Below are 13,743 nucleotides of genomic sequence, written 5' to 3'. Positions count from 1 at the left end.
ACCAGTCTTCACATTTATGACCTTCAAACATCTGTAAAGCAAAAGAAAGCTGAGGAAAGGTTATAAGCCCAGCCATGGTTTCACTTATTGACTGCTTCATTTAACAATCAAATTGTGGGTCTCAATTATGGCCACTATAGGAAGATTATCTGTAGTACTATTATTGATTAAGTGAAATACAACCTTTTGGTACATTGTCTTTAGAGTTATTTCTGTTCCATTGTAGACTTAATTTTTTTCTCCTTGCAATAGCACATCATTTTTTTTCTTCTTTAAAAATCAAATCAAAACTCAGCATACAAGTTTATCAGCACACAACACCCCTGATGTTCTTGAGCATTTAAGTTTACAGAATTCTCAGTTATGCTTATATGGTTTGAGAATTCTAGGAGTTGAAGTTTACACATCGGGAGGACAATTATATCCAAGCTTGGCAAGACTATTGAAGATGTAGAATCTCCGAGATGCCTGGATTTCAGGGCAATATTTTTTTTCCATTCCTTACAGATAATAAGTCTAACTGCATTTGGAATGATGTGAATAAGTCAGAGTATCAGTTTAAAGAGTTGCCACCCAACACAAATTACACATGCAAATCAAAAATTGACCAATCAAGATTTCTTAATACACCAGTACATCGTACACTTCAGATAACAACGGACTATGGAAGTGAGTATCACACCGTGATTTTTAAAAATATGTTGTTACTTATTGCTTACTGAATTTGCCCAGAAACTAAATATTTCTGCGTGTGTTTAAACAGGAAGAGATATGTATTGAGATCCTGGTAACTGATATTTGGTAAGATATATCAGATAATAATGCTAAATCAGCCAAGTTCATTATAAACAGCCAGGTCCACAGGGAAAATGGAGGCGGCGTTCTCAAGTGTGGTCATTATCACAGGATAATGAGATTAAAGAGAATTAACGTAAAATGAGATAGCCATTAAAGAGAGGAATGGCACCAGTTTGTGATTTCATCCCTGTGTAGGTAATTGCTTCAGAATATTTACTTCTTTTCGGGACTAAAGAAATCATGCATATTAAGTGTGAATATGCATTCAACATTTAGTTTGGCTCAAAGCTTGTGAAACATTTCTGTTCATGGCCATCTAAAAGATGTATAATGCTTGTTAACTTTTTCCTCCTTTCTTCAATTTTTTTTTTGTTTGGTGCAACAGTATAAATACTGTATGATTAGCCGATCTTGACAACATTAGTAATCTCAGGATTTTAGATTAGATTGTGAAAAGCCTGGAAAAAGACAATGGGAAGTCAATGCTATTAATTGCTGCTGAGAAAATTAGATGGATATGTCCATAGCATCAGAAGGAGTCAAGCTGAACTTGAAGGAATCAAAACCTAGATTAACAAGATGATTGTACGTTACTTGGAGAATATAGGTGATTTGATTTTCCAAAATCTTCAATAACTTGGAGATTTTGTTGTTGTTGTTATAAATACTCTCTCTCTCTCTCTCTCTCTCTCTCTCTCTCTCTCTCTCTCTCTCTCTCTCTCTCTCTCTCTCTCTCTCTCTCTCTCTCTCTCTCTCTCTCTCTCTCTCTCTCTCTCCACACACAGGGCACAGGATAATTGGTCATATTTACTTCCCTTTGCCAGATTTAGCATGGGATGTGTTGACTTTTCATCTCAGCCAATCAGAAGTCATTGGGAATGATTAACTGCTCTTATAGTCACCAACAAAAAATGTAACCTATTAGAAATGATGAAAGTTTATGATTCATTGTTCATGGGCCCAGCTGGCAGGAGATTCTAGAGACCAATATGTGATTTCTAAAGAGATGTATTTTGTGGAAAGAGGAATTTAGTATGCTTACATGCCACCCAACTCTCAACAGAGGCTATCAACATACATCTTATCTTGAACCTAAGGAATAAATATCACCTCTGGGGCAAATAGAAGTTCTAAAAACAGAGTTGGAATTGAAGTGATCGGTCTATGTTGGTAGTTGACTAATGTCACATAGGATTTGCTGGTCTTGTATTCTTACTCTGGAGTTGATAAACCTTTCTAAGACCTGAAATTACTGACATTTTCTGGAAATACACAATGTTGCACAAATACACAATTTACTGCTTGACACTGGTTCTATTTCTCTCCTGTAAAGTCATGGTAGTCATGGATTATATTGCTCATATTGTATTTATGTTGTCATGTCCCAGAGATCATTGTTTTATCATTACTTGATTTTCTGTTAATTTTTGTATCAGGGCCAGACCTACCTAAAAACTGTTCATCAACGTCAACTACAGAAAGTATAACAGTTACTTGGAGTGCACCACAAACCCAGAGAAATGGCCCTATTGATGGTTATATAATCAAAATATTCGACAAGAAATCTGGTGGTATGTATATATACTAATACTACTATTGCTATGTACTACTAGTATGTATTTCTAATTGTTTGAAAGCACCTACTCATGCATTTTCAGGATTTTTAAACATTATTTTCAAAATTTTCTGGATGGATAATTGTAATAACCTTGATAAGTAGCTGCTCTTGTTCACTACTTCTCCTAGTAATAGGTTTGCTCTATTAATCTCTGAAAATTTCAAGGATATTTTCAGAGTAGTTTTCTAATCTCTATCACTAACACTGAAAATAGTTTGATTTTGTATTGATTCCTCCAAATAGAAGGCATTTTCCTTTCTGTAGATTCCATCAGTGATGGGTTTCAAAAATTTTTACTACCGATTCTGTGGGTGTGCCTTGGTGGGTGTGGCGTGGCGGGTGTGACAGGGGAAGGATACTCAAAATCCCCATTCCCTCCCCACTCCAGGGGAAGGTTACTTCAAAATCCCCATTCCTTCCCCACCCCTCTAACCTGCTCTGGGAAGGAATCAAACTCCCTCCTCTTCATTTCCCCAAATAAAATATTACTCATAAGAAAAGGCTCCCAGAAAAAGAAGGAAAAATCAAGCTGCTAACAAGGAACCTGCCTGATACCCATTCCACATTCCTGCCAGCTGCATAAAGGAAACTTTGTAAGAAGAAAACAGCTACCAGTGCTTAGAGATAATAGAAAATGGAAGCTGGAAGTTCGGCTCCATTTACAAGCAGGCAGAAAACTCATTCAAGACAGGATATTTCACAATGGAAATTACCCAAATCTTTTTTAGAAACACAAAGCCCATGTTGCACAAATCCCAAAACTTTAAAAACATAGAACCATATAAGAATCCCTCCTCTTATCCAGTTTGTTGTTCAGCTGACCCAGAAACGAACTGCTGAATGTCACTTCGCTTCTGCAAGTAAAAATCTCCTTCCAGAAGCTGCTTCTTGGCTTCTCAATTTAAAGTAATGGTGTCTTGTTTTTTTCCCTCTTCTTTGTCAGGTGAGCCCTGATTTTTTCCTTCTAGCAGATCAGCTGGGAGACTAGGAGGCAGTGAATAGATTGGGGGCGGGGCCAGGCAGAGGTGGTATTTACCGGTTCCCTGAACTATTCAAAATTTCCACTACTGGTTTACAAGAACTGGGCAGAACCGGTAGCAACCCACCACTGGATCCCATGTATCTTGACAGTATCATCCCCCTGTTTCAATTAGCAGACAGAAATGGCAGACATTGGTGGAGGACAGTGATTACTTCTCAGCCCCTCCTTCTGGACCTCAAATTATTCCCACTCTCTTAGAAGGTGGGGCAGTAGATGCCATTCAACCAGTACTACATCTCAGATATCTTGGCAATCTGTACATGGCTTGTGTATTTTATCAGTGCCAGTATAAAAGCCAGTTGCCACTCCAGTTCATATTGATATATTGAATGAATAGAATGTCAGTATGTCCTTCATTGCAAAATATCCCTGTCCAATTTCACCTGAGGCCACATGAAACCAAATTTTGTTCAAAAGGTTTCTTTGGGGGGGGGACAATATTTAAACAAAGTAGTGAACTGAAATATCAGAGAGAAATTATTTTTAACTATAAGTAAAGTTCTATCATATAGACCAATATAGAAATAAAGGAAAATACAGTATTTTGGCTAGGAGTTCAGCAGAGGGAAAGAACAGGAAATTATCTGCCCATTCATCCATTCTTCTATCCACCCACTCATCCATCCACCCATCCATCTATTTATCTATCCATCCATCATTGCATCCATTCACCTATCCATCACCTCCACTTAAGAGACAATTTTTTTCCATGTCAGAAGCAAAGTGCTTCTGTGGCAAAAGGATTTGCCAGTGAGAACAGCATTGCTCAGGGACACCCAGCTCAGGGCTCTTTTTGTGTCCCCATGAAGTTGCTCACTGGAGTAGTACCCATTAATCTAGTCATGGTTGCCCACTTTCAAACTGCTTGGTCAGCAGGAGGTAGAGTGTATGATGGGAGCACACTGGGGTGAAATTCAGCAGGTTTTGACAAGTTCTGGAGAACCGGTAGCGGAAATTTTGAGTAGTTCAGAGAACCGGCAAATACCACCTCTGGCTAGTCCCAGAGTGGGATGGGAATGGGGATTTTGCAAGCCAAACCACACCCACCATGCCACGCCCACAGAACCGGTAGTAAAAAAAATTGAGTTTCATCACTGGAGCACACCCCATCCGCTGCAGCAATGGGTGTCAAACATGAGCCAGCCAATCATCAGCCCAGACTTCTAACCTCATGAGCCACTGTGTTTCTTAGGAGACTAATTTCCCCAAGTAGATAGAAGAGACAGATGATAGATAGAGCTAGAATTTATTGGAATGGGATTCTCCATCTCCCAAACTCCAGCATTAACACCAATAATAATTGCCCCAATGTTTGCACACATTTGAAGTGAACAGTATATTATCACCTGAAAAAAAAACCTTGTAAACTACAATAAATATTCTAAAGTAAAAATCAATTAAGGGTAAATTAATCAAAGCAAAATATTATTCTGGGATAAGGTAAGAAATTTGTTTAGTTTGCATTGGAAAGTATTGTTACTTCTAGATCTAATTCATATTAATTGAATATTAACTAACTTGAAGTTAGTTAATATTCAAACAGCACCATTTTACAGTTTTCTAATTTTAAAAAATATATTAGAGAAAAATGTATATATTTGTAAAAACAATGTTCATAAATGCATTGTTAAAGAAAATTGTAATAACTGTGTAATACACAAAACTGCAAATGAAATCAATATGTTTGGAAGCAATATACATAAAAATGCATAAAAATCTTAAACTTTAAAAAATAGATCTCAGTTTGACAAATGAAAGTTGTTGGATTCAGAAAAAACAAGAAATCAAATCTGATATGTTCATTCATCCATCTATATTTTGGCATTCTTAATAGGAGGTTGGTTTCCTTCTATGAAAATCAGTGCCAATAATTATTTCTGAATTTGTGTCTCTGCATAAACATTATTTATATTTGAATGTATTTATGTTTTTAACAGTTCCAGACGATCTAAACCCTAGGACAGAATATAATAGCATGCAACATAAAAGGACTGGTTTAAAACCTTATACAAATTATACAGTGAAGGTATTGGCATTCACAGAGAAGAAAAGACTCCCATCACTTGAGGGGCTTCCCTGTACTGGTTATATTATGACTATGCCAACAAGTAAGTTGTGAATATTTAATTGTGAATATTTCATTTAGCTGTGAAAATATAATTATGGAGTAAGGTTATAACCACAATAAATATTATTATTTATTAAATTTATATGCTATTTGACTCCCAGTTACTCTGAATGGTTATATATAAAAAGGGCCATCATGTGTACTTCACAAGTGTACAAATGGGGCACAGAACTCCGGACTGTTGGCTGAACAAGCAGGGCCAATAGCTACAGGACTACTAGAAGAAAAGGTGTTTAAAAGTAAAGGTTTCCCCCTTCCAAGTTGTGTCTGATTCTAGGGGAAGTGCTCATTCTGTTTCTTAGCCACGGAAACCATTGTTGTCTGAAAACATTCATGTGGCCCGCATGACTATATGCCAAGATGCACAAAACCTTATTACCTTCCTGCCAAAGTGGTAACTATTTATCTATTTGCATTTTCATGCTTTCAAACTGCTAGATGAGGAGAAGATGGGGCAAGTAATGGGAACTCGTTCAGCAGTACTTGGGTCTCAAACCTGGGCTGTTAGCTTTCCATCTGACAAGCTCAGCATCTTTAACTGAGTGACCCATTGCATCCCCAAAGGGGTTTCCCTGTTGCAGATATACAAAGATTGAAAACAAAGTGAAGAAGAAGGAGGAGGAGGAGGAGGAGGAGGAGGAGGAGGAGGAGAAGAAGAAGAAGAAGAAGAAGAAGAAGAAGAAGAAGAAGAAGAAGAAGAAGAAGAAGAAGAAGAAGAAGAAGAAGAAGAAGAAGAAGAAGAAGAAGAAGACAATGATGTTATTCATTCAGTTGTGTCTGACTCTCAGTGATTCTATGGGCCAGATCTCTCCACATCTTCCAGTCTTGCACTACTTCCTTCAGTTTTTCTATAATCTGTCTGTTATCAGCTTTGATGATGTCCAGTACCAGGTTCTTTGACTGCCTGGTTTCCTTTTACCACTCTTCCCAGCATATTGTTTTCTCGAGTGAATTCCCCTGCATGACATGGCCAAAGTAAATGAGACACAGTTTCATGATTTTGCCTTCTAGTGACATGTCTGGTATTATATGCTCCAGTATTGCTTGTTAGTCACCTTTGCTGTCCAAAGAATATGCAGGAGCCTTCTCCAGCACCAGGCTGATTGCTAGGCTGATGTCCTTGGTTTTCCATATTAGGCATTTGCTCATCATTGCTGTCCAACCCAGTGCAATCCAATGTTTTATTTACAAATCAAGCATAACAAGAAGAGGATATTTAAAAAGAGTGCATCTAGAAACAACAACATCCAGAATCAGAAATCAGAGAACCGAGACTAGTAGTTCAACTTCAATTTATAACATGAAATAAAGAATCCATAGAAGCAGAATTAGAAGAATTGCAAATCAGAGGAAAGAAGTTGAAAGCTTTGCCAGAAGTACCTCAGATTGTAAAGGCAAACCAGAAGGAGTCAGCAGTAGAAGAAGCCAGCATTGCTATTGAATAGTTCTTATTCCCAAACCAGGCATTTCCTTGCTTTCTCCACAGAAAGAACAATATCTTCTAATTAAAAAAGACAAATTGAAACAAAGACTAACCAAGCATTTTGAACAGTACAAAAACATCAGAATAAGACTGTCTGTATTGAGGCTTGTTCCAAAGAAACAACTAGCCCAAGTATTAAAAGATACCAATACTGTAACATCAAATATAAACACCCGTTCACTACAAGAAACAAACCAACTAATGTACAGCATGGCTGCATTTATAACTGAATACCTAGGATGCAAAATTAACAAAGAAGGAGAAAGAAGCCAAAAATCACCAAATTAAAAAATAAGATCAGCAAGCTAAGATCAGATGCAAGCAAGCTAGAACAGATGAAAAAAAAGCTGAAGAACAAGAAGCACAAGGAATACCACATCAAGAAATATCAACTAGAAACAAGGAAATAATAAAGCAGCAATAACAGCTATATGGTTATATATAAAGATCAGAGATATCAATCTCAAACTGTACACTATAGACAAAATCTCCAATTTCAGTCAAATCAAAAACATTTCTAGTAATCCATCAAAGGAGAGACTGCAATTAACCAGTCAGCACCTGACTAAGAAGAAACGATACAGTTCTGGGAACAGCTATGAGTCAAATTTTAAAAATGCAACAAGAATGCAGCTTGGATTAAAAAAGAAACCAAAATGAAAAAACGTGTAATTACAGTAAAAAATGGTGGAGAAAAGAGCAAGAAAGTTCAAGAATTGTTCAGCACTAGATAAAAATAAACTGCATGGTTTGGGATTGAAACATCTGACTAGCCTATACCAACTCACTGCTAAACAGTTTTCAACATACTGCCAGAAGATGAAATTGAGGATTGGAAAGTGCAAATTCTACCTGATAATGAAAAGTCCAACAAAAGGGGCATCACCAGGCAGCTACAGGCCAATTATTTGCTTACCAACAACTTTCAAATTGCTAACTGTTGTAGCTGATGAAACCCAACAGCACTTAGTTGAAAACATACTCCTTCCACCTGAACAGAAAGGAAACTGCCCAAGCAGCAAAAGAACAAAAGATCAGTTCCGAATTGATGAGTTTTGGAAAATTACAAGAAAGGGATGACAAAGTTGAATGAAACTTGGGTTGATTACAAGAAGGTATTCAACTCCCTGCCACATGAATAGATAATTAAGTGCCTAGAAATAACAGGGCTCAGTAGAAACATCAGAAACTTTGTGAAAAGATCAATGGCACAATGGAAGACACAGTTGCTGATCAATAGTGATAAACTGGGAGAGGTTAATATCAAGAGAGGAATCTTACAAGGTGACTCATTATTATTATCTGTTATTGCATCGATTCCTTTGTCAACAATACTGAATAAGTCAGGCTTTGGCTATCAATTTAAAAAAAAAACTTTAGTGCCATTTTGACTTTTGGAGCACACTCCATCTGCACAAAGCAAAATGAGGATCAAATTGAGAATGGAGAAAACCAGGATTTTATTTTGAAAAATTATTTTGGTGATTTTCCTAAATTCTTAAAAAATGTTCCACCTAAAGGATCAACCAATGAAAAGCTTATAATTAATGCTAATTAATTGCTAATGCAGTTTTGGTGGTTTTATGAATTATAGTCATCATCACCATAGTTTGTGGAAATAGATTTTAAAAGGGAGAAAGCAATTCTGTGCCACAAAGAATATCAATATCTGAGTATATAAATCTCATGGCTAGGAAAAAAATATGTGTTTTTGTGGAGTGAAGAGGAGAAGAAATTATTGAGAAAATTGGTTTTATTTTCGTGAAGATGAATCCCAGTGAAATAGTGAAAATAATCCTGGTGAAATAGTGAAAATATTTAGCATCTATAATTAATACAGATAGCACCAGGACAATGTATGTTATGTACAGATAGTCCTTGTTTAGCAACTGCCTTAGATAGTGACCTTTTGTAAATGTGACAGTAATAAACAGTAGTAAAAAAATCATTTCCCAACCAATGCACACATTTAGGACAACAAAAATATGCAATGCAAAACTGATTATGGTCTGGTCAGTTTCAGACAGCAACAGCCAGTGACCCAGAGTTCTAATCAACTAAGCTGAGCTTGTCATTTTGGTTAGTACTTTTTGTGGAACTGCTGCACTGTAGAGAAAAACAACTCAGAAAGACATACTGGTAGTCCTCGAATTACGAACTCAACTGAGCCCAAAATTTCTGTTGCTAAGTGAGATATTTGTTAAGTGAGTTTTGCTCCATTTCACAACCTTTCTTGCCACAGTTGTTAAGTGTATCACTGTAGTTGATAAGTTAGTAACCCAGTTGTTAAGTGAATCTGGATTCCCCATTTCCGACCATTTGCTGGTCAGAAGGTTGCAAAAGGCAATCACATGACCCTGGGACATGGCAGTGGTCATAGATATGAATCAGTTGTCAAGCATCTGAATTTTGATCCCATGATCATGGGGATGCTGCATAGCAGAGGTGGGTTTCAGCAGGTTCTAACAGTTCTGGAGAACCGGTAGCGAAAATTTTGAGTAGTTCGGAGAACCGGTAGTAAAAATTCTGACTGCCCCCCCCATCTATTCTCTGCCTCCCAAGTCCCAGCTGATCGGGAGGAAATGGGGATTTTGCAGTAACCTTCCCCTGGAGTGTGGAGGGAATGGAGATTTTACAGTATCCTTCCCCCTGCCACGCCCAACCAAGCCACGGCCACCAAGCTATGCCATGACCACCAAGCCATGCCCACAGAACCGGTAGTAAAAAATTTTGAAACCCACCACTGCTACATAGATTGTAACTATGAAAAACGGTCATTTTTCAGAGCCGTTGTAATTTTTAACAGTCACTAAACGATCTATTGTAAATCAAGGACTATCTGTAGCTTGTTTAAGCAATCTCTCTGCCCTGCAAAGGAGCAAAAAAAGAGTGGAAATGGGTCAAACACAGTACACTGTATAAAAGAATTTTATCTGAGTGAAACATCAGCAACCAGTGAATTTCAGTGTCCATCACTGTCTTGGTCTTAGTCACGACTTCACTTAGTGATCATTTTGCTTAACAGCTGATTGCAGTCATTAAACAAGAGCTACTTGTTCTTGTTTATAACTAATTATAACTAATAACTAATAACTAATCTATAACTAATTGTTAAAGCATTCTGATTCCTATACTCTTAGCACTGCTTATTTTCTTTTAATGAAAACCATTTTAATTTTCAACAGAACCTAGTCCTTTGAGAAACTTTGAAGTAAACATAGCCGGGGATGGAAACAATATTGTAGATGTTTCTTGTGAAGGACCAGATGAATTAAATGGACCCGGCAAAGTCTATATTTTAGAATGGGATGGCGGTGAGACAAAGAACAGCAGCACTTGCAAATTCAAAGTGGACAACCTTTCTTTTTTGAAAACATACACTTTTCAAGTAAGTTGCGTTGTTCTAAACTTGAGACTGAGATATTTCACTTTTTCTCCCTGAAATGCAGTATATCTATCTACTTATTCATCAATCAGTGAACTCAAAATTTTGAGAAAATAATGAATTAAGTTTTTTTTTTTAAAAAAATGGAACACTTCATGAATTTGCGTGTCATTCTTGAGCAGGGGCCATGCTAATCTCTGTATCGTTCCAATTTTAATTTATGTGCTGCCGAAGCGAGCACAATAATGAATTAAGTTGATGGTCTGAATCAGTCCTTCAGCAAGCTAATGGATTGGGTAAAAGCTGACATGCACACAAACCGAAATCGCTGTTTGTGTTTGGTTAATCTGGTGATTAAATTCAGGACACACTGTTCTGGAGTGGGTTGCTCCAGAATTATAAAAGCAATACTTAGCAGTACTTGGATCTACAGTAGTGGCCAAAATTGTGGAAACCTTTTGGGAAAAGCATATTTTCTAAAATTAGCTAATAACACCACTTTTTTTTTAAGTAGTACCATAAAATTATATATCAATGGAAAGATAATTTAATCAAGAATGTAATGCGGTAACTTTTATGAAGGATTTGCTATTAAAATAGCAGTTACAGTATAAAGAAGAAAAGTGAAGCGCATAGAAAAAACGAGACATACAAAAATTATCACCATAGAAAAATGAGATATATAAAAATTATCACATCAGTTAATACTTAGTTGGGTAACCCTTAGCATGAATTACGGCCTTACAACATCTTCCCATGGAGTGAACCAAGTCTTTTAGTTCTGCAGCTGTTATAATGTGAAACCAAGATTCAATGATTGCTTCTATTAACTGGGTTTTATTGCTGGGTCGCTTGTGACTAACAAGTTTCTTTAGTCGGCTCCATAGATTTTCAATTAGGTTAGGGTCTAGGCTATTCCCAGGCCATTCCAGCAGTGGAATATGATTATCTTGAAACTCCAAAAAAAAAGTGGTGTTATTAGCCATCAGACCTCCAAAATACACTTTTCCCAAAAGGTTTCCACAATTTTGGCCACTACTGTATCATTGTCATTAGTTTGTTGTCAATTGACAAATAGTTTCAAGGACCGAGTGTATCTTTTATCCCTTTGGTCAGATGTAGTAACTACAACCTTATCTGGTCGGGGGCAAGACCCTGCAACCATTTTTAAACAAAACTAAATCGAGTACAGTCAAATTGCTAATTGAATAAATTAATTCATTAACAGCCAAGCATCCACAGCCATTTCCTTAAAATTAACATTGTATTTGGCATTGAACACTTGGGTAGCTTTTCTGTTGCATTTTTTTTTTTTATAGTATCAAAGTTTTCATCTTCCTCATAAATGAGGGCAGGATGAAATATATATTTTCTTATTTCTATTTTGTATTTTTGAGCTGATTCTTACAGCTCATTAAGACGTTTATATTCTTAATGAAGGTGGTATATTTCATATGGTATAGCTTTCATAGAAGATTTTGGAAAATATATACAACAATTCGTTTTTTTGTGCATTTCAGATCTCTACATTAATTATTTCTTTTTCTTATCAGGTATCTGTTTCCAATGGACATTATTCTACAGAGCCAATATTGGAAAATGTAACCACCAAATGTATGTTTACATTTTAAAAATTCCTTTTCATTTACTGATTAGTTTAATTTGCATACTGAAAACACAAGATGATAACAAAATGTTGACATTTCCTAAAATCTTTGTTCAGTGGTTGGTTTTAAAACATTTTGCTACCGGTTCTGTGGGTGTGGCTTGGTGGGCGTGGCGGGGGAAGGATACTGTAAAATCTCCATTCCCACCCCACTCCAGGGGAAAGATACTGTAAAACCTCCATTCCGTCCCCAATCCAAGAGAAGGTTACTGCAAAATCCCCATTTCTTCCTGATCAGCTGGGACTTAGAAGGCAGAGGATAGATGGGGGCGGGGCCAGTCAGAATTTTTACTACCGGTTCTCTGAACTAGTCAAAATTTCCGCTACCGGTTCTCCAGAACTGGTCAGAACCTACTGAAACCCACCTCTGCCTTTGTTTCATTTCATTTCATTTCATTTCATTATTTCATTTCATTTCATTCTACAGATAATACTAAAGCTGTCATTGGATTCTTGGCATTCCTGATTATTGTAACAGTTTTGGCTTTACTTCTTGTCCTGTATAAAATATACATTCTTAACAGAAAAAATTCAAGGTAACTTTGTGAAATGTATTCTTTTCTTCTCCTATGTGTGCATGACAACAATAGGAAAACTGCACCCTGATCTGCCCCATTACAAATGTCTGGCACTGACCACTTGGGGAGCTTCCCTGTTGCAAATGAACTGTACAATTATCATTGTCATTCTGTTGCAGAAAATCATAGAAAATTTTGCATAAAATTATAGACAGAATTCTTTATTATTATCACAATTACAGTTAGTTGCATTCAAGTTAGAGACCAAAGCCTTTCAGATTTTAACTACTTACACTTCTTTATCCCCCTCCACTCAATTGATTGATTGCTTTTGATTTTATGGAAGTTCATTGCAATTCTGATTTTCTGAGGGGCATGGTTTTACACAGATAGTCCTCAATTTACGATCGCAATTGGGACCAGAATTTACGTTGCAAAACAAGATGGTTGTTAAATGAGTTGCACCCAATTTTATGACATTTTTGCTACGATTGTTAACTGAATCATCGCAGAAGTGAATCACTACAACTGTTAAATAAATCACACAGTCATTAAATGAATCCAGCTTCCCCCATTGACTTTGTTTATTGGAAGCCAACTAGGAAGATCTCAAATTGTGATCCCATGATCCCATGACACAAGTACCATGTGCACTTATGTCAATAATTTTGGGTCACATGACCATGAGGATGGTCCAATAGTTGTGTGTGCAAGGACTAGTCACAACTCATTTTTTCAGCACTGTTGGAACTTCAAACAGTCACTAAACAAATGTTTCAAATTGAGAAATACCTGTATTAATATTTTGGCCTTCTTAATTTAGCTCTTAATACTCAAGTGATATTTTCTTTTTAGAACTTATTTCTCTTTAACATTATTTGCAATCTCTTTTTAGTATCATAAATATCTCTTATGTACTTCTTTCATTTATTTACCTTTTCTTTTGGTTTTTATTCTTCTTGGAACTTAGTAATTTTAGATTTATTTTTTTTTAAATGATCAATAACCATAATGAACCTGTACTTCGATTAAACATTTAGAAAGATGTTGATTGAATAGTTCAGTTCCAGTCAGCAAGTTTTCTTCCAGGAGATGACCTTTTATT

At 36.5% G+C, this 13,743-nt stretch overlaps 1 protein-coding gene and 1 non-coding gene across 5 annotated transcripts in view; one reads left to right on the top strand and one right to left on the bottom strand.

The window, feature by feature from the left end:
• The window catches only part of PTPRC (protein tyrosine phosphatase receptor type C), an 85,260-nt gene that overhangs the window by 48,274 nt on the left and 23,243 nt on the right, over positions 1–13,743 (top strand). For all 4 annotated transcript variants that reach the window (XM_087890042.1, XM_087890041.1, XM_034437441.2 and 1 more), the window contains 6 exons: positions 508–669; positions 2,235–2,369; positions 5,396–5,566; positions 10,255–10,457; positions 12,008–12,068; positions 12,548–12,656. In XM_087890042.1, the coding sequence (XP_087746168.1) occupies positions 508–669; positions 2,235–2,369; positions 5,396–5,566; positions 10,255–10,457; positions 12,008–12,068; positions 12,548–12,656 (841 nt within the window). The remainder of the gene's footprint in view (positions 1–507; positions 670–2,234; positions 2,370–5,395; positions 5,567–10,254; positions 10,458–12,007; positions 12,069–12,547; positions 12,657–13,743) is intronic.
• Positions 10,592–10,695, bottom strand: LOC132709804 (U6 spliceosomal RNA). The gene has a single exon (XR_009620789.2). It is a non-coding gene; the product is annotated as a U6 spliceosomal RNA (small nuclear RNA).

This window comes from Pantherophis guttatus, chromosome 3, assembly GCF_059756535.1.
Source record: "Pantherophis guttatus breed Tessera chromosome 3, ASM5975653v1, whole genome shotgun sequence".
In the NCBI taxonomy this organism is placed as follows: Eukaryota; Metazoa; Chordata; class Lepidosauria; order Squamata; family Colubridae; genus Pantherophis; species Pantherophis guttatus.
The sequence above is the reverse complement of the archived record's forward strand: the minus strand, read 5'-3'. Positions and strand labels throughout refer to the sequence as shown.